The 27985-nt window shown below is 38.3% G+C and overlaps 2 protein-coding genes across 6 annotated transcripts; one reads left to right on the plus strand and one right to left on the minus strand.

Moving 5' to 3' along the window:
* The first annotated feature begins 18 nt into the window (after positions 1–18).
* CENPU (centromere protein U) lies at positions 19–12364 on the plus strand. The gene is made up of 12 exons (XM_061474199.1): positions 19–164; positions 327–465; positions 1471–1585; positions 2949–3054; positions 3900–3990; positions 5090–5162; positions 6192–6309; positions 6702–6780; positions 7876–7923; positions 9708–9769; positions 11000–11156; positions 11848–12364. Exons 2-12 carry the CDS (start codon positions 415–417, stop codon positions 11983–11985), a joined length of 1038 nt encoding a protein of 345 aa, XP_061330183.1. The 5' UTR covers positions 19–164; positions 327–414; the 3' UTR covers positions 11986–12364.
* PRIMPOL (primase and DNA directed polymerase) lies at positions 12310–27960 on the minus strand. Of its 5 annotated transcripts, none has more exons than XM_061474151.1 (13): positions 27848–27960; positions 23778–23962; positions 23303–23394; positions 22205–22346; positions 21354–21501; positions 19091–19381; positions 17290–17452; positions 16051–16148; positions 15562–15648; positions 15371–15479; positions 14184–14266; positions 14053–14099; positions 12310–12969 (listed from the first exon to the last, which is right to left on the minus strand). In XM_061474151.1, the coding sequence occupies exons 1-13, from the start codon at positions 27888–27890 to the stop codon at positions 12682–12684; spliced, it is 1776 nt and encodes a 591-aa protein (XP_061330135.1). In that variant the 5' UTR covers positions 27891–27960; the 3' UTR covers positions 12310–12681. The 5 variants fall into 5 exon arrangements, with proteins under 5 accessions (XP_061330135.1, XP_061330162.1, XP_061330144.1 ...); XM_061474169.1 differs by having other exon boundaries at positions 12675–12812; XM_061474178.1 differs by lacking the exon at positions 27848–27960 and having other exon boundaries at positions 22205–22341; positions 23778–23918.
* Positions 27961–27985: the final 25 nt, after the last annotated feature.

Consider the following 27985-nt stretch of genomic DNA (forward strand, 5'->3'; position numbering starts at 1 on the left):
GGTGGCGGTTGCGCGGGGCCGGGCTCCCGCTGTGGCCACCGACTGCTGTTTCCTGCTGCTGAGGCGGCGGGCCCGGCCGGGCGGGCTCTGGGCTGCTGGCGGTCGGGGACGGGGCCTGGTGTGCTCTGCCTGAGCGGATCGGCCCTAGGGAAGCAGAAGCGAAAGTATGAGCAGCGTTATACGCTAATGTGTTCGTTAAACACGTCTTGTTGCTCATTTAGACGTGCTGTGCCGGGTGTCGGGCTGGCCTAAGGAAGGGAGCTCTACTTGTGAAGTGAGTTATGCGTAATGCACCGAGTTAACAGCGATATCCCGTTCTCTCTCAGGTATTGAGACAGCAGATTCGTATCGGGGACAGTTTTTCAGTAGCTCTATCCTCAGCTGTATATTTAGCAGCATATACCCAATAGTGAAATGTCCTCAAGAAAGAAAATGAAGAGCAGTCATTCCAGCAAAATGTTAAAGGTAAGTTTTCCTAGCTTGAGCAGAATTGAGACAGTGAGTGGTTTAGTTTTACTGTGCTCTTACAGCCATCGTCTCTTGAGGTGGATGCACGGGTATTGATACAGGGCTCTGCGTGGGTGCTGGGAGCTCTGCACTGCAGTCCTTGCTCATGCAGGTTTGAGGTGAGAGGGATTTCCTTTTTTGCCTTTTTTTCATTTTTTTCCTTTATGACTAATACATCATCAGGCAGAACAGGTCACTGACTTTTAAACGGCCAAAAGTTTGAAAACGGTCTTGTAAAATTAAAGAGAACAGCTTATACAGGAAGTAGTTGATAGGTCGGTATTTGGTACCATAACTAAACTTGTGAGGCACTGCTAAGTGCTGGTAAAACTAAAAGCTCAGAAAGTCAGTGTTTTCTGTTTATAACTTCCCATCCTTGCACACACCCGTTAGTGATGAAATTCACTCACACACTTTGGATGCTAACGACACATCTACAACTATTTCATAAACTAGTGCCCGTCTCTACTTTCTGCTTTACAGAACTGCCTGTGCAATCCCTGATTTATAAATGCCACTTTCTATAGGAAGTTACGCCACTGCTTTTCAGGTTTTTAAAGTGAGAATAATTAAATTGGGAATTTATGTAATACAGAGATGAAAAAAAGAATATTTTAATGCCTGAAAAGAAAAAAGGCTGCAGATCATAGAAACTAGGTGTTAGACTGTTATAAGAGTTCTAAGCTTATACACTTAGCTTTATAAAATAAAGGGCACACTACAGTATAGTATCAAATAGTAGAATACATCAATTTTATATCATCACTTTTCCTAGAGGAAAAGAAACCCTATAGTCTGAGGAAGAAATACATACTTCAAATACTTTGTATCATGGCTCAGTAGTCAATATGGTCCTGGTTAAATGTATTTCTAGTCAAGCATTCTTGAAATTTATTGTCATATTTAATCTGTTTTACACTCAAAAACCTGGATGAACTAGCTATTAATTTCCTACCCATCCAGGAACGCAAACCCAACTCCCATCCTCGGAAATTACCTTCACTTGAGGAACCAGATGTCTCGATGATACAGAAGGTATCGCAAGGAAATCAGCTTGAGGAGCTTGATGATTCATTTGGTCAGTATTAACTTGAATGTCATTTAATGTACAGTTTTCATGAACCAACCAGATGGGCAAAATATTTTAATGCTTACCTAGGTAAATGTATTATTTCTTCGGCGGAGCAAATTATGGGCAGGAGAGACAGAGGGTTTTTTTGAGAGTGGTGTTCTTTTCTATCATTTAGGAAGTAACAAGAATAATGTTGTAATATGTGCAAGTAAAGTCTATGGAAAAATATTCTCTTCAAGTTTAATAATCTGAACGTTAGAATTTCCGCAATGTAACATTGCAACTGTATAAGAATTTACATTTAAAAATGAAAGATCAGTATCTTAAATTATTTATCCCTGTGTGAAGTCCTCAGTTATTAAATATAGATAGCTTTTATGTTACAAGGCCAATAATAAAAAAATTTGAAAAAACTCTGTAATTAGAAGCTACAGAGAAAATGCTGAGAGCTTTCGCAGCTGTAACGATTGTTTCTTCAAGGAAATTCCGGATAATATACATGCAGCTATTAGAAACAGCGCTGAAAATTAGCTACAAAAACCAGTATAGCAAAAGTGTTGTCATGAGAAAAGGGCTGGAAAATTAAATGCTCTTCTTTTTCTCTCTACTATGTCGTGTATTAGAACTATGAATAGAATGTCAACTAATGCTAATAATAGAATCATAGAATGGTTTGGTTTGGAAGAGACCTTAAAGGTCATCTAGTTCCAACCCCTCTGCCATGGGCAGGGATACTTTTCCAGTAGAACAGGTTGCTCAGTGTAAGGTAACACTAAATTTCTGTGGCAATGTGCTTGAAAAAAGAAATTGTACTATGGAAGACATAATAAAAACTTAAAGTGTTTGAACTTAAACAACGTTAGAACTTAAAGAAGTTCTGATGTATTTTGGTATCTACCTTCAAGATTTCTACACTTACCAATGTTCTGTAGCAGCTGTAACTGCTGCCTTACAACATCAGTAACGCAGCTAAAAAGATCCGTATTAAAAACAAAAGGTAAAATTTAGCAAGTAGTTGTTTAAGTGTGTAAAAGACTGATATGTGCCATAACAAAGAGAGACTTTAAGTAAACCGTGCAAAATACTTTGCTTGCTATGTGCCATGCATACCTACTGAGCTTTCCTGCACCTTTGGTTTCGGGTTGTAAGGAAATAGCAGGTGGGTGAGTATAGAAATTGTGAAGCTTTTCACAATATATATATCTTTCTAATCCTCAAAGAATGCTTTTAACGAGAGTTTCTTTGTATTACAATCAAACCATAAATACTCTAACTAAATGTTTAATGGCAGGCAGCACTAGCATGTCTGTACTCTTTGCCTGGACAGATGGGAACGGTTTTCACACAGCTCATTTTCTGTTCTTTATAGATCACCCTTTGCACAGTACTGCTCTGGATGCTTATGGAGAGGAACTTTCACAAAGCGAGTCACTTGGCCAGGTTTCAGAACCACAAAGGAAAAATACAGAAAGAAGGTCCGATGAAAAAAATCATTACCAGCATTTAGTTTAATCTTTCAATTTTGAGATTAAATGGGAAAAATGTTATGTTTGTCAGGTACTTTAACTTAAAATTTCCTAGATGAGAAGCAACACAGTAAGTAATGTTGGGAAATGTAGAAAAGTGAGAATAAATTAGTCTGCCTTCTGTAAGCAGTACATTGATTTAAGTACTTTCTGTATTTGTTTTTTTTAGTATGAAAAGATTTTCAAATACCTGTGTGAGGCATTGATCAGTTCTCTAAATGTTGGTGTCTAAGTTAAAAGATAGAAAAAAATAAAAATAAATAGAAACCAGTTAAATTCTATGCAACAAAGAAAATTATTTTTAAATATTTTAATGCAAATTTTAGTGCATTTCTCACTTGTTAAATCAAATTTGGTTTAAATCTGAAATAGTTCTGATTTGAATAAAATAGCAAGACAGTAACAGCGTTTGTATGGCGGGAGGATGTGTATTTTTCTTTATTACCAGCTCTGTTCCCCGCCAAGGAACCCTTCTCCATTCCTGCTAAAGTATCTTCACTAGTAATTCTGCCTCTGTTTTGAAGTTCCTGTTTAATACAACATGGCTTAGTTAGTGCTCAGTTAGCAATGGGTTTCTAAGTTGTCGCGAGGGTTGCTATTGAGGGATTAAGATTCTGCTCCCTGTATATGCCATTTGCAACTTCTTGTTGCAACTCTACTCTGGGGAGCACAAACTAAATGACATAGTGCTACAAAATATTCCCCAGAACACAAGGCTTTGTTGTGTAAGTGGTTGAAGATTGTTCTTTCTCAGTGTATAGTGGGTTTACATGTGGATGTTTTTCTTTTCCTAGTAAAGAAACACCTTGCTCAAAAACATCTGATGGTGATGTTCGGAAATGCAGCGCAGCTGATTCTGAGGATAAATCCCTTACAGACAATGTGGTACAGAAAAAGTTGCATGAGTATTATCAGTCAATTTAATTTTAGCTTGCTTCATGCCATGCTTGCATTGGAGGGCTGGAGGAAGAGGAAGACCTTTCATTCATTTCTTAGTACTGCCTTAGTACTTAATGATATCTGAAATAATTTATTCCTCAAGGTATTTCTGTGAGATGACCAGGTGAAATGCTTAAAGCTACAGTGATCATGTCAACAGGGAATATAACAACCTGTTGTTCCTGGATCCAGTAGCCTGTTCTGTTGCTCATTTAGGAATATGTTATTTTAAATAACTTTTTTCTATCTGGAATAGATGTTCTTAAGGAATGGTGTACAAATGGAATATAAATCCTTTGTATTTGTTCAGCATTGAAGTAAAACATATCTATGAGAGAATTGAATAGTGACAAAATTGATTTTTAATATATAGTAGAATAAAACAAAATCCACTCCTTTTTTTGTTTTTCCACACTCAGACCACAGTTTGTGTAAAATGTTTTTAGCCCACTTAGTTTTCAGGCACACAGAGGAAATTAACTGTCTGCAGGCTTGAGAAAGTAGGCCTATGACAAAAAAAGTTATGCAGTAGTTTGCTTAAAAGTTCTTTATGTATTGAAATTTCTTGGAATTGTTGAAAAGTGTGTTCTAAAGTTCAGTACAAGGTGTTAGTCTTTCATCAGTAAAGTACACCTATGCAGGACTCTGTAGAAATGCTGTTGGTGTCCCAAAATAGTCAGAGTAGAGAAAGGATTTGGACAGAATGTGGGTGAAAAGGAAAATGAGCAGGTGCTATTGATCAGAGAACTGTTAATCCTGGGTGATGGCTGTGCTGAACCGAGGGTCCCAATGCTCCTTAAGATGTTTCTAGTCCTACAGCACAGGCAGTGGCTGACATATCAGCTGGCCAGTGGGATCAGGCAGCTGCTGTCCTTCAGCATGGTGGTCACTGTGCTGAGATTGTGGTGAAATAGGCCTAGGTAAATGTTACTGAGCTTTCAGTCAGGAAATGTTTTCCTGTGTTCTGCCTAACTGCCGTCTCTCAGAATTTTAAGTGAATAAACCAATGGGTTTTCTGGAAATTAATCTACTTTTTCTATCACAGAAATCTCAGAATACTACTCAATTCCAGGCAAAAGAGAAGCAGCCTTCAGAGGAGAACACATCAGATCCTTCTGGTAAAGTAGACTTCAAAACACCTGTATAGCTTTTTCTTATTCAAGATGAATGCTTTTCCATAACACAATGGTTTTAGTTTCTGGCATGTAGCAACATACTGCTTCTAGAAATGGGAGAGTTTAGTTTCAGGTTTGGAACAGACACTCATTAGCAATGGTTAAATTGAGGGTCTGGTGTGCCACACAGATTCCCGTGGTTTGCATCTCTGCAATTGCCTGGACTTACTCTCTTAGGGGTAAATCATAGGTGTGCATCATCAGTCATACTCAGCTTGGCTCCCTTTGGAGTGAAGTCTGGCCCATGGATGTGGAACTGTAAGACACGTCAGTACATCCCTTAGTCTGTAAGCCTGGAGCACCAGCTGTGGGGCAGAACCTGGAGTGCCCCTGACTTTGTGTGTCGGCACAGCTGTTGGTATAAAGACCTTTGAGGTAGGGAACATCAAGAGTGGCATTTTTCAGCAGAGAGAGACTTTCTCAGGTGTCATCTTGCTTCCTTTGAACAGTATCCCGTCACATTCAAGTACTAGATTTACATTTGGGAGTGTGTGAAGAAACACAGTTTAACTTTTTGTGGAATTAGTTAATAACACTACTGCAAAGGTTAAAAAAAACAATTATATATAGGGGTTTTTTGAAGCATACATGGTATTAATACAAAATGTATACAAATATAACAACTCATGATTCTTTTGAGTAATGCAGGTTTATCAAACTCAGGCTAATAGTTTTTACAGCACAAACAGTTGTATCTATCTACCCTGTGTAGTTTATCAGTTGGTTTAATAACGTGCTCCTGGACTTGCTTGGAATGATGAATAGAAAGTTCTTTATGATTGATCATCCAAATCTGAAGTATTCACAAATAACTGTATCATAATTGTTCAGCCAAAGAAAGATATGTTCCTCTTTTATTAAAATATTCCTAACTTTTAGATGGCTATTTTAATAGTGAGCACAATCACTTTTCCATTATATTATAATGTGTTCCTAAATTGTGCAATACTTGTCTTTATTCTGTGGTTTCAGTGGATAGTCCATGTTCTGTACAGGTTTGGTGTCCCAAAGAGGTGAAGAGATCTCCTAGAGATATTACAGAATTGGATGTTGTTCTGACTGAATTTGAGAAGATAACAGCAAATTACAGGTAAATATTCTGCTTTCCTATGGCTGAATACTCAAAAGTGTTAAAAACAAATTATCTGTGTTTTGCTAATAGGCTGTCCTTCAGGGGATGCACTCTTGAATGGTTACATGCTGATGGTATTTTAATGATTATTAGGTTTCTGTGATACAAATATTTTTTGTATGTGATCTTGAGGTGGTCTCTAGGGATTCGGTATTTTTCCAAACATAAGAACAACACATTTCAGCTGATGTTTTTCAGTGTAGAAAATTAAGCTATTGCTAGTACATGGAAGATCTCCAGTAACCTGTGCTACTAGCTGCTTAACTCTGGGTTTTATTCATTACTCCAAGGATGAGATTTCTCCTTTACTAAACCAAATGGTTTGTGTTTTGTCTCTCTGACTTCTCCAGACAAAGCACAGAATCAGACATTTGCAGAAAAGCTATCAATAGCTTCTGCGCTGCCTTCAAGGACGAAATCACTGATCTTGTAAGTGCATCGTAAATAAAATCAATTGTGTGGTAGCGATTATAGAGATATATATTACACTGGAGTCAAAATGCTTATGGTTTTATATTGTCCTTTACATATTTATTTTATGATACTTTAAATGTTCTAATCTCTTGTCAGGATGAATGCTTTGAATACAGTTTGTTGGTGTGCAGGTTGTGATTTGCTGCCTCTGTGCTGGCTTTCATGAGAATTGCCTTTAGGCACAGCATTGCTCTCACTGATTCAGTAGAATGGTTTGGGTTGGAAGGGACCTTAAAGATCATCCAGTTCCAACCCCCTTGCTATGGGCAGGGACACCTTCCACTACACCAGGTTGCTCAAAGCCCCATCCAGCATGGCCTGTAAGTACATTGCAAAGTTGTCAGTTTTTGAGAATAGGGAAGCATCTAATAATCCTGTTTGACATCTATAAAGCTTTATCTAGTAAAACTGGAGAGCTGCATAATTTGACTGATCAGTTCTGCCAAACACTGGGCTCACAGATTAGTTTTTAAAGGTTGGTGATTTAATGGTTGTATTGTGTCTCAGTGACTCTTGTCTAGAGGCCTGGCTAAGGTCTCTGACAGGAAAAATTGCCCTTTTTTAATTAACACTTTGAACCTAACTGTAAAAAAGATGATTAGCTTGGAGGACTAACATTTCTTCTCACTAATAAACATGAATAAATAAACTCAGAACTTTGTAGGAGTTATGAGAAGTATAATGGATAAGTACTAAAACTACCAAGTGATTCATTAAAATGAGCAGGTTCTAAAACTGCTAGATTTACACATTTATATATAAAGTTATATAAAAATTAAGCTAGGTAGTACTCCACTAATTGGTACAAGGAGTATTACTTGCACTGACTGGTGCAAGATGATTTATTTTGTGCATGAGTCTTCCTCTGGCATGAGGAGGGGAAAGAACTGATACACAACTGACATTTGTAATCTTCATTTGAAACAGTGCTGGGGATTTTTAATCACCTATTTATGTCATTTCAAAGTAGTTCTTGCAACTCTGTTTTTAGGAGGATAAAGATGAAATAAAGATCCATAGTCAGTCTGTAATTCTTCTTTTCCTCTGTAGATAGTGGAAGTCCAGAAATTCGAGAATATGAAGAAAAAAAATGCCAAGGTAAATGCATATCCATCACTAGATTGTACAGCATACAGGGATGAGCACTGAAATTTTGAGAAGTTGACCAGAAGGAATAAAATAATTTGCCAAAGCAGTGTACTGTACTGCAGAATCAATTGCACAAATAGAGGATATGGAACCTATCCTGGTTTCACCTGGGACAGAGTTGATTTTCTTCCTAGTAGCTGGTGCAGTGCTGTGTTTTGGCTTTAGTCTGAGAACAGCGCTGATAATGCACCAGTGTTTTAGTTGTTGCTCAGTAGCACTTGCTCTGATCAAGGACTTCTCAGTCTCATGCTCTGCCGGGGAGGAGGGAAAGCCAGGAGGAAGCAGAGACAGGACACCTGACCCAAACTAGCCAAAGGGGCACGTCCCGTACCACGTCATCCCCAGTGTATAAACTGGAGGCAGTTACCCGGAAGGCCCAGATCACTGCTTGGGTTGGGCTGGGTATCCGTTGGTGGGTAGTGAGCAGTTGTGTTGTACATCACTTGTTTGTTGTGTTGTTTTGTTTTGTTTTTTTTTGGGGGGGGGCTATTCCTTCCTCTCTCTATTTCCTATTATATTTATTATTAATAACAAATTATTAAAATGTCCTTGCTCAACCCATGGGTTTTACCTTTTTTCCAATTTTCCTCCCCATCCCACTGGGGCAGAGGGTGGAGTGAGCAATTGGCTCAGGTGTGGTACTTAGTTCCTGCTGGGCTTAAACCACAACAGACCCACCAGAGGCTTTTTGGAAAAGATCTGAGTAAATACAATGGATTGGAAACTCCATACGTATACTGCTATAGTGGTGTAAAAAGAGGTGTCTATGATTGTGAGTTGTTCCTTTTCATGAATAATTAATGAAATTAATGATGGTGAAGCCTCTGGAGAGCCAATTAAATATTGAGAGCTAACCTCCAAGAAATATAGATGTTCAGAGGAAGGCAGTTCCTCTGTTCATTCAGAGCGAGTAGGAACTGACTGAACATGTGACGGGGGAACAACAACATGAGGAGGAACTAGTGTCAGAGCAGAGAAAGGTTGCAGTGGTTTCATCAGGAGAGAGGTGACTGCCTTACCATAGCAGGTTGAGCACTGTCTGTTGGAGGTTTTCTGCCCAGATTAACATCTTGTGCCAACTTTTCAATGACAAAATAGTTTTTAACAAGTAAAGTCAACAAAAACCTTATTCTGGGCGGTAGCAATTAATGTGCTAAAGTCTAGCTAGTTGGAGGTGATATGGTAAACTACTGGGCATATAAAATGAAAACCTTAATATACATCTGGCATTCACAGCCACTCAGAGTTAATCTTATTTTGCCTCTTGTACATCTCTTTAAAATCAGATTTTTAGTTGCTAAATTTACATTTATGATTTGTTTTGGTTTAAGTTGGATGTTGTATTAATGAAAGCTTAACTATACTTAGTTCCTTGGTTATGGCAGCCATACATTCTTATTAGTCTGCATTTTTAAGACAGAAACAAACAAAACCTTGGTAGAATTGGTCATCTTTGGGTTCAAAATGTCAGAAACTCCTTTTGTATGCTTGTAGATCCAGTGTTCCTTAAGAGAAATTTTGGATGCAGACGAGAGTTTGACGTTTTAAAGAGCTTGGAAGTGTTTAAAATAGAAATGTATAGTATGGCAGTTTATAAGGTTTGGTATCTGGGAATATTCAGCACCAAGAATCAGAAGCATAAAACTTCAAAGGAAAAAAGTCAACAAAATTGAAGTTATTTGCCTTTGAAGTTACAACACCATTTCAAAGATTTTTCTCACTGTTTGCTTCAGGTATTAACAGACATGAGAAAGAAAAGGCAGCAACTCTTTCAACTTGGACAAGAGCAATTTGGGTATGTTTCTGAGGCCCAGGAGTAGCCTGAAGAACTTAAGAAGTCTGCTATTTTGTAACCCAGAAGCGAAAGTAATGGGTTTTTTGTTCTTTCATATTATTTTGATGAAACTCTACTCTTGGATTGCTTTGTTTTTGCAAAAGCTCAGGATAACCTGATACAACTCAGGACAGTCATTCCTACAAGTTCCCTTTGGTAACTGGTTACTGGGATGGTATTTCAGACCGTATAATCATAAGAAAAACACAAACATTACAATTTGAATCATAAATTTACAAAGGTAATACCGAGGGCTCTTTTTTGGTTTTGAGCTGGGAGAATGTGTTTCACCTTTGCAATTTGGCAGGGATGCCTCTGGGTACATGGTTTACTTCCATCTCATGTGGCCACACAATTCCTTCTCTAACTCGGCATTAATCTTAAGTATCATCCAGATGTGCAACACAAAAGTTAAGTTCTTTGGAAGAACCACTGGACTGCCACATAACCCGTTTGTTAGTTGTGGCAAGGTTTATACCAAAGCTATCTGGAGCACACGCACTGTAAGTCAACTCTGTGGGGAACCACTGCCTTGGATCCACAAAGGCAGATTAAAGCCCCTTTCTCTATGGCCATGAGAGCCTGTCTGTGTTTTCTTTGGAGTACTATGGATAAACTTCACTCGAGGAACACATTAAAGGCATCCCTCAGGGTTTAAACCCCCTCACAGGCTGACACTGTCTTCGCATCTTTTTATTTGTTGCCTTTTAATCCTTTGATCACCTGAAAAAAGGTTTTTTGCTGCAACACTGTTAAATGACTGCTGCTGTTGCTTGTGGAGTGCAGTTTTAATGGATTGCGCCTTCCCTTTTACTTAGGCAAAGGTGCATGTACTTGGGGCTCCTGAGTATGCTTCAGCATAAGCACCCAACAAAACACCTCAGCCTGCAAGCAGGTGTGTGTGGAACATCAGGTACTTCACTTGAAAAAAACTCAAGTGCTTTAGAGAGAGTGGCTATATTGTCAGACTCAGAAATGAGATTTGGGAAAAAGGTTTGTGTCTTGTGTGGATTTGGACTCATGCTGTCATTTAAAGACTAAGCTGGTTGGTCTAGTTAAACACTATGTTACACTAACCTATGTTTTGTATTTTGACCCACCTTTCCCTGGAATCTTCAGAGGAAATATGTTCATAAGTTACTCATGAAATAAATATGCAGATGTAATAATCAAAGCCTTGATCTTTTTCAGAGTGGAGCCACAACTGATACGCCTACAAACAGAATATGCTGAGGTACAGGAAAGGCAATCTGCCTTGAGGCAAGCAACTGAATTACTTACTCATTTAAAGGAGCTACAGCAAGACTGTTTGGATTATAGAGAAGAAAATCCAACAGAAAAAGTGGTTGTAAGTACATATTTTGTGTGTGTTCCTGAACCGTTCTGGATCAGCCCTCCTGCCCTTTTTTTTTCCTAGACTGATGGGCATTTCTATTAATGTTTAACTTACTTACATTAAATAGCAGTATTTTGTTAATTGTCTTTGTGGGAGCAACTTGAGGATCACTGCTGCAACTGTACTGTGGTATCTCATTCATTTTTTTTGGCCCCATGTTAGAAACTAAAGTATTTCAGAGGATTCTGCTAGCTTGTTGTCTGTGTCCAGGAATTCAAAGGACACAGAAGCATAGCAGCTGTCCTCAGGTTTTAACATTTTTTATAGAAATCAAAGAACAATTAACAGTGAGAAACAAGTAATCAATTCCTTTTATTGTTACTGATCAAAGGTGGGAAATGCTCTGGTATTTACATGTGTGTTCTGTAAGGTGTTTAATTATAAAGACAGTAACTTCTCATGTAGTCTTGGCACTCCTGTCACCATGGCTTATGACTTGGTGGTGTTTTCTGTTGACAGCACTCAATGCCTGTCTGTGTAAGGGAGATCCTCCCGTTTCAGAAGCCTCTCTAATGTTGGCTGTTTTACACTTTCAGAAATCACCTTGCACCATTTCAGATAGAGGAAAAATAAATACAGATCTGTAAGTGATTTTTCCAAGAGTTAAAAAGATTGCCTTTTAATTTTATTTCCTTATCAACAGTATGGAACTTCCAGCCTCCCTGCTCTTCTGGTGGAGTCACGGAGAATTCTAGGAGCAGAAAAACACTTTCAGAATATTAATGTGAAACTGGAAGAGGCTCTGGCTGTACAAAGAGAGAAGTTATCAGAGAAACATTAAGTGTTTTTTAATAGACTTTTTGACATTTGCACATAACAGTTACTACAATGGTCAGTGCTTAAAGCTTGTTTAATCATTGCTGCTCTATGTTGCTTCAGTGTTTAAAAGAAATCAGTGACTTAACCAGAGGTTTTATCTTTCTATAGTTAAATAGTCTGTGTGAGAACGTACTCAGGATGGCAGTGAAATTAATGAAACAGGTATTCCAGTTAAAGTAGTAAAATTCTTATGTGCTCTGTGAACAATGTTGGGTATTAATCTTGGGCTTTTAAAGTAATGTGATCTTGAAAGCAATATGTATTTTTAAATGAGAAGACATACAAATTTAATAAAAAGGTTTGTTTATTTGAAATAAGTAATTTCCATTTCTGAAAGTAAAGACATCTGCCTTGGTTTGTCAGGAGAACTTGGACATACAACTAATAAAATAGAAACCACACAGCAGAGAGTGTTAAAAGTGCTAAACTTGGAGCAGCGTTCATCACAAGTTTTCAGTCCAGTACTCTTCAGCCTTCATATAGTCTTCCATGATCTCCTCATGCCTGTTGAAGACCATCCAGTTGAGAGGACACTTGGTTGTTGGCAATTACTCAGTTCTTTGTCTTACAGCTCTGCAAGAGCGCTTTTGAACTATATCACAGTATCTGTCACAGAAGGCATGCAAGAGGCAAACGTCCCTGCTAGCCAAGTCAGTGGTTAGTTGCTTTCTTTATTGCAGGTGTCCTGTTTCCTTAAAGCTTCCAAAAGAATTTCATCAGGGATTTCTTCCATGGCATAATTCAGACTGTCATTTGCAGCTTCAGCTAGTTCCACATCTTCGGTAGCTTCTAGGAAACAGGCATCATCGCTTGCACTGTCCCACTTGCTGTCTGACAACAGGAAGCCTTGAGACAAGCTTTTTTCTACAGATACTGAGGTATTTGACAAGTCTGACACATCAGAATGGGGCTTTATTTCTATGTTCCTGCTTTCACACTCTTCTTCCTTTTAGAAACAAGAATCCTACTTACTACATATGAAAATGGTCTTCATATCTTTAACTGCTCTGACCTGAAAGTTTGAAACTCATACTGTCACATCTAATGGATACTACAGAAAGCTGGCCAACAAGAAAGATGTTCCAGTGCATTGATTTATAATCACATTAACCAGTGGAAGCCTATTTTAATAGGAATAGAAATATGCTGTTTTTCTAGCAAACTACAAGTAGTCTGATGAATACAACTTCTTAAAATAATACAAGGTTAAAACCAATTTTAGTGTCTGTTTAAAGATTCTGTTGGGACCTGAAAATGCATTGAAATTACACTTTCTGTGAAATAACACTATTTAATATAAAGTTAATTATAACACATCAATAGCTAACACAACAGCTATTGATTATCTGCTTCAGTAGAGCTTGATGTGGCATTCTGCAGTGTGAAATTTAAGCATGTGAAATTTAAAAGTTGCAGAGATGCCAACTCTTACTGCCTCCTCAGTGGAAAAATTGCTATGTTCAGGGTTTAGAATCCAGGTGCAGTATTCAGTTGGTTTAAATATTCTACCTGTGTGGGTAAACATAACTGCTTTAATACACTAAAATGGAATTTAGTGGACTTCAAATTTGAGCGTCACTGACTTAAATTTGACTCGGACTCAAGTGGTCCGTGAGCACTTCTATTTTAGCTGGTCCAGCATGAAGTCAAAAGTGCACAGCAGAGCTTAATGCAGGCAGTTTCTCCATTCTGCACCTGGAGTGCTCTTGTGGTTTATGCAATGGGAACTACTGCCCAGAGCAAAACAAAAAAGTCTTTAGTCCCAGGGGAAGGTAGGCTATTGCAGTAACTCAGTATATAAAGCTAATGTAGCTTTATCTGTGCTGACAGGTTTTGTACTGGATCTCCTGTTGGAGAACTTAAAAATGAATATATGGAGCTACCCCACCAGCACAGCTGCTCTGGGGAGCTATTCTGTACCAGTGTAACTACTGTAAGGAGCTCAACAGGCTCAGCAGGGATTTCCAGTGAGCTCCAGAGACAGCTTTATTCACAAGAACTGTAGCATATTGACAGGACAAAAACATACCTGTTTGAAAAGAAATGGGAGACAGATCCTAGGTGGTAATGGAAAACCTAAATCAAATACATGGCATGAATTAAGGTAAGCATTCCAAAAAAGTATTAAGCGTAATTGCTTTGAAATCCCAGAATACATACTTTGTGATTTGAAGTTTTTTTCTCTGCAGACTGGATCATGACACTTCTGATACCAGACTTCCTTCTTTAGATCTACCACAATCCTAAAAATGAAGCAATTTATTTTTTAGTAACACAAATTAAGTGAATGCAGAGAGAAGGAAACTAACACTAAATAAACAGGTTTCATTTGTCCCCATCTGTGGATATTGCTTTTCATTCTCTGAAATGCTTACTGCATACTTGTTTTGTACAGGCCCTAATTTTTTAGAATAAACTTCAGGTTTCTTAAGTTAAAAATGCATTTATTTTAAGAGTAGCAGTGAAATTTATTCATTACACAAAGCTTGGAAGAAAAAGTCATTACAGTAAGATTAGTATATGGGACACAGTAAGATTAGTATATGGCATATACACAGATAAGTGCAAGGTAAGGTTTTGTTGCTGTTGCTGTTAGAGTTAATTTCATTATAAAAGACAGATAAAAGCACTATTTCCTGTCAACTGATTAGACAACCCTGCTTTTTCAGCTGTGATTTAGAAACACCAAGTTCATCTAGCATAGTGGCTGTGGACAGGTTTTTTTATACCTTTGTTTCTCCAAAACACATTCGTTGCAGTTATTTTAAAGGTTATATAAAATTATTTTCAAGTTAAAATATTTCCACTGATGATATATTGCAATTCTAATGTCATCTGAAAAACCTGACTTTGCAAGATTTCTTTTGCTAATCTGTAAGAAGTCTGAGTCCTTGTAGAGCGACGAGCAAAACTCACCCTGACTGCCATGGGGGCAGGAGTTGCCCTTGTCCTTTTAATAACGTTAAGATGCAATGTAATGAATTTTAAAGTGTTCTGTTTTCTTTATCTTACTTGTGACTGCTCAGCTTCCTTGCTAAGCAGCATCAAAGCACAGTACCACTTAATAGCTTTAATATACTCTGCTTTGTATGTGACCATCTTCAGGCACATATTTTAAATAGGATGAAGATTACTTCATAGAAATATTAGAAATACAAGTTCGGTTATCACAGAGTACATTGAGGGTTTTGGTTGGTTGATTTTTAAAAGCATAGTATCCTCACAAAGAAACAGCCCAGAAATTGGTAACAGCTGCCAATTCTATCCATAATTTTTCAGCATTATTATAGAATAACAGTTGAGCAGGACAATAAAGCTGTTTTGCAGCGAATAGTTACAGAACGTACATTATGTTGTTACTTTTGTGAGCTCTTCCAATATTTGCACACCACCGGTAACCAGAAATATCATACACAAGTATTTCATCTGGAGAGAAATAATTCCATCGCCGTATTCCTGGGGGAAATTAAAAAGAGAATTAATTACTGAAAAATACTGCTGCAGAATACTCATTTGTAAATAGCAAAATGGTCTTTACCTCCTTGTACCCCATCTTTATTAACCAAAGAACGAACAAAACAATCAATTTCTGGATATGGTGAATCCTGATAACCATCCATGGAATCTGTTAAAACAAAGGCCACGTATATGCCTAGTTACTCGTTTTGCCATTGCCATATGCAACTGTAACACTGCAACACATTGTATAGCCCATAGACAGAAAATGTACATGAATCACACCAAATCCTTAAATAAAAACAGGCTAAATCCACTGTTATTTTCCTGTAGATCTTTAAATTGCTACTGCCACCCCCAAGGAGCCAGGGGAAAGGGGACAAAGCATGGCTGCCATGGAAGCTCATTGAGAGGAGGTTCAGCGGCTGCCAGTCACATGCTGCACAGCATCCGTCAGTGCAGCTGCATGCTGCCTCCTGCAGAAAGCTTGCCGAAGAAAAGCCCTCCTCGAGGTTATCAGGTGTGTCAGTCACAGTATATCCAGTGAAAGAGTAGAAAAGGCTTGGAGTACCTCTACTGCTTTTGGTATTCTGACTGTTCAAAACCGCAGACATGTTCCCCTCCTCCTCTGAAAGGCCAGATGACAGAACTTTTGTGTCATCCCTCACTCTGAAGAGAATACAAAGGAAAATCTCTGATTCTTACAGCACAACATGGTATGGTGTAACATACTGCAACGTACCACAGTATGCCATGACATAACACAGTCCAAGGCTACAGGCTACAGGCATCCCTGCAGGAGCAGGTGGCTGGACCAACTGACATCCAGAGGTCCCTGGCAGCCTCAGCCAGCCTGTGAGGCTGTCTGTAACCTTTCCCTATCCCTGTGGCACTTCTTTCATTTAAAGACTGCTGGTCCACCCTCATGCAGCAGTACTTGCTCCAGATATAATATATATATATATATATATATATACACACACACTTTGAAAGGTCTCAGATGTTTTTTTCTCTTTAAAATGAGCTACTTTTCCTTGTCATATTACTAGCTGGAAGGCAGATGATCAGACAAGACTCAATTCAACACAGCAGTTCTCATACATATTTATGACAGATTCAGCTGATGCCTGTGATCTGAACACATGACACCATTTATGCTACCGGGCTATGGGCTAGCAAACATTTCAGGATATGAAAACTTCAGTCACAACAAATACCTGTTTTTAATAAAAATATTATACACAATACCATACAGCTGTATGTAGTACTTTGACTTTCTGCTTTCTGCTGCAGTAATGACTAGGATCATCTTAATGTACCGTCAATACAGGGTAAGATATATCAGAGGTTTAGATACAGAAAACTTGATTATTGTATATACCAGTATCCAGCCTAAGGAGGTATCTGTACCAAAAAGGCAATCTGGTATGGAAATAAACATGTACAAAAATCCTTTATTTTTTTTAATCAGACTTAAGACAATATTTACTGTTTATATTTGAGTAGAAATAAACTTTTTCCTCTCAAAACTATACAGAATCCAACCAAAATTAACAAGTTATCATTTCAGCATGTGCGTATAGAGAGATAAGGCACAACTCAGAAGCCAAACCACGCATTCTGTAGTGTTCTTCAAACTTTTAAAGAGACTCGAGAAAAAGGAATTCTACTGGAAACTTCTAAATTACCCTGTAACAATGTCCACGGAAGAACTGCCCATTGATAATAATTATTCACAACTGCCACAGGAGAAAAATCACTAAAATACATGTTTAAAAATACTTAAATGCCACCAGAATGAAACGATTACCTAACATTGCAGACCAAGGAGGAAAGAAAATACTCTTCTTCCATGGAGACATTCTGTTCACACTTAGGGACAAATTTATTATCCTCTGCTATCTTCAGAATCACGTTTTTTCCTGCTTTTGACGATTTATACATCCGGAAATTTCTATTCTTTGTGTAAACTCCTACAGGAAACCAGATATTTCTTAACATAATGCTGGCTAGGGTTTAAGATACTGAGCACTTCTAAATGAAATCCTTTCCCTGAGACTCTGCTAAGGGTCTAAGGAATGGACAAAAACTATTACTAACTTTGGTTCACATCCCATAGAAGAAACGCAACACAGTGAGAACACGCACACAGGTACATCTTTTATGTTACAGAAGAATTAAAACGCTCAAGACCTCTCATAGACATTTTAATCATTCTGACATTCTCATTCCTAAAAGCTTCCCTTCAGTACAAGAAATTAATGCTTTCATGCTAACTTTGTGAAATTCCACTTGAGAATAAAAACCTGCACAATTATTTTAATCAGAAAGGACTTCATAAAACTTTGTTTTCTGTGGACCAGACACCACTTATCTGAAGCATTTATCAGGAAAATTTGATTCCAACCTCAAACCACAAAAAAATGAACACCTATCTTAAACACTGCCTGATATGTCTATTTATTGAGGAGGTGAGAGCTTTCTTTGTGGGTTGCATTTAATTTTCATGATGATAAAAGAGCTTAAAGAACTCGTTCAACAAGAATGTCACATAGCTTTCTATCACTGCAGCTAATCCAATTTTCGCTTTCCGGTTTTGAGGTAATGTGTGTAAGAAATGCTGAGCATGGTTAATTTGGGGAGACTAACACCAAATTCTTAAAAGATGATGCACTGAACTATTTTGTTTTCTGTAATTTCCATTCACTAATATGCTTGGAGGAATCCTGAACAGTAGGTACAAAGTAATCCTTCTGACTCAGTAACGGAGAAGCCTACTATATGGCTAACTTTGTAATTACGTTTCAGCAAATCAGACATAATGAAGAGGCCAGCAATAAAAGTGATCCTGAATTCCATGAGAAGAATTTGAAGGGGGTTTTTCAGAGAAATCTGAGGAAAAAAAGCAAGATGAAGTCCTCAAGTACGTAACACACTGCTGTGTAAACACATGCTAACCTCTTTCCATTTCATTAAGCCAAGGCAAACAGCAGAGACACCAGACACAGGGATGGAGAAGGGTGCAACTTTCAAACTTTAGTCTGACTGTGGGCATTGTGCTCCTGGAGATTTTTAACATTTTTATACCATGAACAGGTGAAACCCAGCGGGGCCATGAAGTGCCCAACCCCGCATTTCTATTCTTCTGTCTTTAAAATCTAACAACTGCCATTCCAAAGAGGGGAGGAAGGCTCAATGCATGCACGAAGAACAATACAGAAGGCCACACCTTCCATAATGAAGCAGCTTCTAATTCAACTGAAATGACAAAAATGCAATATAGATGCTATCCTCTTCTAATCCAACTAAGAGCACCAAGTCCTTAGGAACAAAACTAGAGTCTTGTGTGGCAAGAGTTTCTTCAAACTTCAGAACCAAAGAGTTAAATATAATAATTGAAGAAGTTAAATGGACCAGAATTTAAGAGTACTTTAAGTACAGCATTTATCATCACAGTTGCAGCATATATTGTATTTGGCTTAAATTCTGACTGAAGGGACAACAATATAAACACTGCTGTTCCTACTGTCTGTAATCAAAGATTAAGGAACATCTGTTTTTGCAACCTCTGTATCATCCCAAAGAGGTTTAAAAGCACTTCTTATACTTACCTAGATCTACAAGAAGTTGCTTGTTGCCAGCTTTATCATTTACTAATAGAAAGGAAAATTCCAAATTTTCTCCCTGGTATGATGTTTCTGTATCCTTTGTTTTGTGAGCAATGGCTGGCCAGTCTTTAGAGGCATCTCCAACAGCTGTGAGGTTTGTAAGAGAGCCATCTGATCCAACTCCTTCTGCAGAGCACTGGAAAATATGTCCTGCTCCTTCTTCTGGAATCACAGCAGCAGCGTTGCTCTCTATTAACCTTACGGCAGGCTGCAGAATCCTCCTCACAAAGTTACCTTAAAAACAAACAGGAAAACCTCAACACAAACAACATCATTTAATAGTCAAGAAAGACCAACAGTTCCTGTGCACACATTTTGCAAAACAGCCAAGCTGGAAGTGGTTGGAGTTTGGGGTCTCTTTCCACCTTCTGGATTTAAAAGGAAAAAATTACGTCTTTGACCAGCCCAGAGTATAAAATGGCTCTGGTCCATGACTGAGAAAACCATGCTTGGCAAGAAGTTTACTAAACTTTGTTAAACATAAGAAAATAAACAATTGTGCATATATCAACTGCATCATACAGCCACAATCTTCCCCTTTGCAATTTTACTACTGTTGTGGTTTAAGTCCAGTCAGTAACTCAGAACCACGCAGTCACTCGCTCACTCCCCCCCTTCCTCCTCCTTGCTCCCGGAGGGATGGGGAGAATCGAAAGAATGTAACTCCCACGGGTTGAGATAAGAACAGTCCAGTAACTAAGGTATAACACAAACCACTGCTGCTGCCACCAATAATAATAATAATGATAAGAGAAACAACAAGGGAAGAGAATACAACTGCTCACCACCTGCTGACCGATACCCAGCCTGACCCAGCAGTCATCTAGCCCTTCCGGGTAACTGCCCCCAGTTTATATATTGGGCATGACGTGCTGTGGTATGGAATACCTCTTTGGTCAGTTTGGGTCAGGCGTCCTGTCTCTGCTTCCTCCTGGCTTCCCCTCCTCCCTGGCAGAGCATGAGGCTCACAAAGTCCTTGGCCAGAGTAAACATTACTGAGCAGCATCTAAAAACATCGGTGTTTTCAGCGCTGTTCCCAGGCTGAAAGTCAAAAACACAGCACTGCACCAGCTACTAAGAAGGAGAAAAATGACTGCTACTGCTGAACCCAGGTCAACTACTGAGAATGGAGAGACCTAAGAAGCGAGGTGGCTTGCCACTTTTGACCACTGACAGTATTTTGTATTTTTATACGTAAATTCATTGATCTCTACAGTATCTTTACACTTTCTCACATGAGCTATGAACTCAGTCCCTGTATTTTAACTCTAACTAGTAACTAATTCCAATTATATACTAAATGGTTTTAATCATATTTAATTTTAAGCCCATGCACTTTGTGCATGTCTCCTGACATTAAATGCTTATGAAACAATATAATCCAAGATGTGGTAGTCCATATCCTAGTTTATCCCACATAAATACCACTAACTGATCTTAAATATTTATTAGATAGAACACAATGATTAATTTAAAAGAAGGACAACACTTCAATGTGTCTAAAAATTGTATTACCCCTTTTAAGTTTAATATTAGACAAAATCTTTCAGATTTTGTATATTTTCCTATAGATTCTGGGAAATTACTTTATGAAGTTATCTGCCTTTTTAGGTTTTTACTACAGCAAAGGCAAAGGCAGAACATGAATACACAATCTCTGTATTTTAAGCCTGACAGTAAACATGAAAAAGTCACATCACAGTGGAGACACGTAACACTTAACTAATGGGCCAGAATGAACAGTTCAAGCACTTACTGAAAGAACAGACTTACAGTTTACTTAACAAGATTACAGGTTAAAATTGCTGTCATATCAAATTATTTATTAACCATATAACCATTTAAGAGTTTTATAGTGGCAGAGAAGTTAAAGACCATACTTTTGAACTAAAAATTGCAGTAATCCCATTTAATCTTTGGGGCTTGTAGCTGTTACCACAGTGTCACATAGGAAATAACTGCTCTGTGTCCACTCGGGGCTGGCACCCAATATTATAAGCAACCACAAATGCTAATTATAGAAAAAGTAGAAGATGAGTTGAGAAATAATGAGGCTTAATGAAATTGAAATCGTTAGTAATTTCTGCTGGGAATAGGTATTCGTTTCCACATATAAACCCATTAAATATTCAAATGTGAGAAGGCATTGTACAAAGTCAAAACATCACTTGTTATTTCTAGGTGTAAGAGAAAAGAACACACTTACCAACATGAATATTATCCTTAAATACAGCTTTTTGGGGTAGAAATATTAAATGTCGACTAAATTTTTCATCAGTACTGGAATCTAAATTCAAGACTTCATTGGCTGAACAATTTACACCATAAAGTTCTTTTAACTTTTTGTTGACAAGCTGAAATTACAAACATTAATTATGCTATTTTCTCTAGCATTTTTAAAAGTAGCATCTATAAAACCTAACACAAATGCAGACTCTACATCTTTTTTCCCCACTTTATTTTTCTCATTTTGAGCATACAATTAATTCAAACTAGCTCATAACTCATAGCAAATTTAAGCAAATTTGACACAAATTGTATTTGCTGAAATAAACAAGTCACTAAATATACGAACAGTGATAAGCTGAGCAGATTTTCAGTTTTTCAGGTCAAAGTCTAATTTAGTGGCTTATATATATGACTGAATATGATATATGACTGTATCAGCTGGCAAAATAAATGAGCAGAGGAGTATATGAATTAAACTTTTATCAATGCTACTCTGAAAAATACTTAAATATTCCTTCAGTTTTACAGCTTTGAAGTGGCAGAGCACATAAATCAATCTGCAAAAGCAAGCTTATATCAGTAAACCTGTACAGCACTGTACAGTGAATACAAGCATTCCAACAAATACAGTTCTCTATTTTTCACTTTTACGTACAGAGAGCCTTTCCTTTCATTAAAACAGTACTTTTTACTTAATTAAAGATAACCACTAGGCCTACAATACCTTTTCATTTTGCTAAAGAATAATGAAGTGGTGAATACTTTGGTTTCATATTGATTTAGGAATGAATTTGTAATAATCTACAACATGACTTTGCTCCAATTTACCTCAATTAACTTTGCAACCATACTCTTGCCATCTGCATCAGGATTTGCTGGTTTATAGAACTCCAAATCAAAATAAAGTTTGCAAGGATCTTTTTCAGGAATTACTTCATAGCAGTGCATAAGACTTGTTTTATAACCTTTGCTAAGGAAAAACAAAAGCAAATCACAGCCTCGCAAGATAAATATTACACATACTTGTCAGTTGCAAACAAGGATCACACAACATTCTTTCATTTTTCAGTCTATCACCCATATTTAAAAAGAATCAACGTAGCAACCCTCTAATCCTTTGAAAAAAACTCTAACTTCAGCATCAAGTTTCAACAAAGACATTTGTCTGGCCTAGAATTTAATTTGTATTCTCCTCCCCACGACCCCCAAGCCTTACCACACATACTGTCAAAAGAAATGCTGTTGAGACCTTAAGGAATGACAGAAAAAAACCCCTTAAAACTCAAAAGTAAAATTTAGTAAGTTAGCACTGAGATTACACAGACTTTTTTTCCACCTAAATTAAAAATTAATCTAATTTTAAATAGAGAAAAAAAAAAAGCTTACTTTTCATATAAAAATTGACTCTTAGATTTCTTTTACTTCATAACCAAATGTTTTATTGTAAAACAAATAAAAGGAAAAAAAAGTTTAGCATATAATTGAATTGCCAATACTTGAAACTACTGAACACAAACCCACAAACCAGTAACTACCATTTATATTAATACCCATTTAAATGAAAATATGACTAATCATAGAAATATGTTTGTGTCACATTGGCATGATTTCCTGAGGAAACCTGACAGCAAAAGCAAATCTACTGCTATTAGATTTAAGTCCATTAGACATAGACCTTAATTCACAGGGAATAATTGCAGTCTGCATCTCTAAAGAAAGTTCAAACCCAGCAGAAAATAGGTTGGTTTGTCCTTATGAATTTTTCCCCATGGCCAATATGAAACCTCTGCTACCCATTACAGCTCTGTCAGAGCAGCAGATGGCTACTGAGGATAGCTACCCAGTAAGAGGTATTACTGGATAACAGTGTAACCACTACACTACTATCTTATAGTAACATCCAGGATACCTTTTACAAATACTCACGTGTAATAAAACCAAAGCTCTTCATATGATGTCACAAGGTAAAACCTCGATCCACTTTGTGTCCTCTTTTCCAAGGCAAATACATGAACGCACTTTTAAAGTAAAAATATTGAAGTTTTTTTTAATTCAAAGAACCAGTTAAAGTTTTCACATTCTCCTGCCAATCCTGATAGCTTGTTCATCTTCAGAAGGAACAAATCACTACACTGTTACCAAAAGCACTTTTACTGCTAGAGGTTAACATCACATACCAATTTGTATGTTAGATTAGTACTTCTCAGAGGTACCGACAGTGTAGCATGATCTCTTACAAAGACAATAAAACTACTTGCTGTTTCAGGATTGGGAAGAAGGGAAAAAAAAAAAAAAAGATCTTGCAATCTGATAAAGATCTTATCGACAAACAGGCTTTTAAGTGAAGCTCAACCTAGAAAGTACCTAAAGAATAGAGACATTTACCAAACAAATAATATACCTCTTTGCAGGTTTTTACATAATTGAAAGCATCAGCCTGATGACAAAATATTTTCCAAACAGGGGATGGCAAAAAGGGTTTGGACAGTCTTGGTTTATAAACTGGAGGAAGAGGGTTACTTTCATAGTAAGACGCTAGTTCTTCTATTTCCTTCAGTCTTTCTTCCCAGCTTCTCTTCATTTGTCCTGAAGCAATAACAAATAGTCAAACAACTATCAATTTCTGTTTGTGACTCAATTTTAATATATCCTGTACTTATCACAGCTTTGAATTCTAGTTTTGTTGAACGTAATTTATTTATTGAGAGTAGCCAGTATTCCAAATCAACACCTAATCTTGCTTGATACTCATTTTAACATTAAATCTTTCCACACAGTTTTAGATATGAGATCTCCATATTAGTACTATCAAAGGTAAACAAGAGTAGACACAGTAAGGAAGGTGTAGGAAGCTTCATTTTTGTTTACAGAATAGTATTATATTCCTTCTCAAAAAAATACACAAACCGTGTTAACCAGCCACACAGCATCCGTAAGGAGTGAAAAAATACTACTATTTCTGATTAATGGTTGGAAAGACAAATGAAATAATTAATTTGCATAAGTAGCACAGCACTTGAGATTCTGAGAAAAATTAAGATATCTGACTCCAGCTCTGAGCGTTGTATCTCAAGGATGTGAAATCCAAAATGAGGGCTCCATTCTCCACTGCCAACCATTGCTACTCAGTAATACTGCTTAAAATCTCATGTACTTTCATGCAAATTTAAGGTAGCAATCTTATCTCTTTTCAAGAAATAGCACCTGATGCAGTAGTGCTTGCTATCTTGCAGCCTTTCAACTTAGTTCCACAAGTAATCCAAATGTTATGAAGTAATGTAGGAAAGCACAAACACAAGATTAGCATACATATAATTATTTGCAAGTTTAATTAACTTCTTTTTTTTTTCTGGAAAATTTATTGCCCCTCTGAACACTTGCAAATCAGTAAAGAGCATTGCTAAGAAACTGTGAAACAGAGAAAGAGGGTCAAGAAGTAACAAAGATGAAGGGGTATCTTTTAGTTTTGCCCTGCAGTAACTACTTGGTTCTTGTAACTTCACAGTTGCAATGAAAGATAAAAATGAGACAAACATGACACTGACCCTGCTCAAAAGTATTCAAATGTTTAACAAGCTGAATATACAAGGTGAGTTTGAGTATTTAAATATTCCTGTGGGCCCTGAAGCTCAAATTTTACATCCTCTGAATGCCCCTTTGAGTTTTCCACAGTAAAGGTTCCTACATTTCTGACCACTGTACATCTAGGCTTGTCTGTCTTTTGATATTTTAGTGCCTATGTCAAGTCTAAGTAACAGAATGTTTTTTTTCTACCTGGGCTCAAACATATTATCTCTGCAGACCTTGCCAGTCTCCTGACACATGAATTTCCTCCACTTCCTTTTCATGCAATCAGTTTCTTCTTTGGGAATGAAAAATGAAATTATAGACATTAATCAGCAATTCTCATAAGTGCTAGCAGAACCCTCAGTTTCATTTTTATGCTGTTGTCTCTGCTGTAAATGAATTGGGTGCAAAACACTTTCCCACATGGTGGCCATTAAAAACAAGGGAAACAAAAGACAATTTCCATAATTCAGTATTCATTTTAAACTTCCTAGTTAAATCAGGATATATTTTTGCAGATACATGGCTGAGTGGATATCTGAACCTGGGAGAAGGCTAGTAACCCTTACCTTAAACTGAGATCTATCACTATTCTTGCAGTCCAAACACTCTCAGATTCTCAGCAGCCCAATATATCTTTCCAAGGTAACTTCATCTATACCTAATACATGTATTTAGAGCATGTGCGATTTACCCTTACAGACTAAGTGGAACACAGAGTAAGCAGCCTTCTGAGTTTACTGGGAAATTCCTACTTCATCCTCCTCTCTTCTGTCCTACCAGAAGTAAAGGGAGTCCTTATTTTCATTTTACTTGCCAGAAAAAAATGCCATCACTGACACATTTGGACTTCAGTGTTTCTGACTCAGCAGGATGTTCGCATAAAATGCTGGGAAAATGTGTCTCCTGGGAGATGACTTAACTTGTTATTTCATTTTCCTTTTTTGAGGGAAGAAGTGATGGTGTCAGCAGACATCTTGTGTTTTGATACTTTAGGGTATCAGTACCTTGGGAGGCTTTTTGGGTTGTTTGGGGTTTTTTAGACCGATGGACTTTCCGTTCCAGAAATGATTATCTGCTCTCTCATGCTATGGGGGAAAGACAAATGCATCACTTCATGGTATGTGTTCCTGCATTGTAGCAAGAAAAACACCACCACAGAAAACACACACACCAAAAAACCCGAACAACCTATGCTAAAAAATCTGTAATGATTATGACAAAACACACTATACACAGCTGCTGAGAAATGAAGCTTAAACACGCTAGTCATCTGCTACTCAAAATAATAGGATTACATTGGTGTCTTGGCCAGTGTGGATGATGCAACATCAGCTATAGATTTCAGCCTTAGAATAATATATTGAATAACTCTCCCCAGTACTAAATTCCTTAATGTTAGTGAGAGTTAGCTTAGTTATACTAAACTGTGGCATACTGAAATGTACTATTCATCTTCCCTCAACAATAACAAGGAGCATCAAATTTTCACCTTAAGCTTCTAATAGAAGTAGCTTCTACAATTCAGATTTGAGGAATTTTGTGCAAAATTCAGAATATTACACCTGGTGATGCAACCTCGAGAAGTAGGCTAGTGCCTGCTGGGAGAAGCTGGAAAACTTAAGTTTCTCATGTTAAATGTACTATGATCCTGCAATCAAAGGTCAATGTACAAATATGAAACTAATTGACCTGAAAGCTGATAAGGAAGCTGAAACCTCAGCTTCAGAGAGCTGTTGTGTAAGGCTGAACGGCAGGGCAGTAGGATGCTAGCAGGCAGGTATACTCAGACTACATCTGTCAATTGATTCTATAATTTCCAAGCTTCCACCATGAGGTGGTGGGAGAAAAACCCCATAGTAAGTGGAAAGTGCTGCTCTGATACAGTCCAGTACATCCATGCTTTCCCAGCTCACTGAAATCTTATAGCTTCTCATTCTCATCCCCATGAACTACTCAAGATGGTGATTATCTTTATAAATGCACATTCTGTCAGAAAAGTAGATGTTTTTCAGCACATAGAGGAACTACAACAATAGATCAAACGCAAGAGTTTGGGTTACACAGTCAAATGTTACAGCATTAAGTGCAGCTGTAACAAACAGACTCAGCATTTGCACCCACGGGAGCTTCGCATGGGCACTCCTGTGTGCTTGGTGTAGGGGGAGTCTGGGCGTGATGGCAGCTGAAGGGCATGGCTGTTTATCATAAATCATCACAGAATGGTCCTTACAGATCATCCAGTTCCAACCCCCTGCCATGGGAAGGGACACCTTCCACTAGACCAAGTTGCCCAAAGCTCCATCCAGCCTGGCCTTGAGCACTGCCAGGGATGGAGCATTTGCCACTTACCTGGGCAACTCTTCCAGTGCCTCAGAATCCTCACAGTAAAGAACTTCTTCCTTATATCTAACCTGAACTTTCCCTGTTTAGGTTTAAACCCGTTACCCCCTATCCTAGCACTGCAGTCCCTGACGAAGAGTCCCTCCCCAGCATCCCTGTAGGCCCCCTTCAGATACTGGAAGGCTGCTATGAGGTCTTCACGCAGCCTTCTCTTCTCCAGGCTGTTAATCCAAATCTACCCTCTTTCAGCCTAAAGCCATTCCCCTGCTCCTAACCTCACATGCCCTTTCCCGCCAAGTTTCCCCGGTATGACTGGGCACACCGATGGGCTCGGCCAGCCGCTGGGACGGCGGGAGTCCCAGCCCGGCAAGCCGAGGCGGGGAGAGGAGGAGCAAGGCCGCGCGCCTCCTCGGCCATGGCGCTCGGCTCAGCCGCACGCCACTTGCCCTGCTCGGAACCGGAGCCACCCCGCACGGCGGGGCGCAACCATGTAGGGGAGAAAGGGAGATACGCGGGAAAGAGGACCTGCAGCGAAGGCAGTCCCCGCAAACACCGACTCACCATCACGACCCGCACTCCCCCGCCACCAGCGCCCGACCGACATGACGTGACTCCGGGGCACGGCGCGGCCCCGCGCGGGGAGGAGCTACAGGGACCGAGGTGCAATCGCGGTCAGCGGCCGCCCTCCCGCCCCGCCGC

This window comes from Pezoporus flaviventris, unplaced genomic scaffold (genome assembly GCF_033815535.1).
Source record: "Pezoporus flaviventris isolate CSIRO_AGI_PZ_B2104156 unplaced genomic scaffold, CSIRO_AGI_Pfla_v1 ptg000002l, whole genome shotgun sequence".
NCBI classification, from domain to species: Eukaryota; Metazoa; Chordata; class Aves; order Psittaciformes; family Psittacidae; genus Pezoporus; species Pezoporus flaviventris.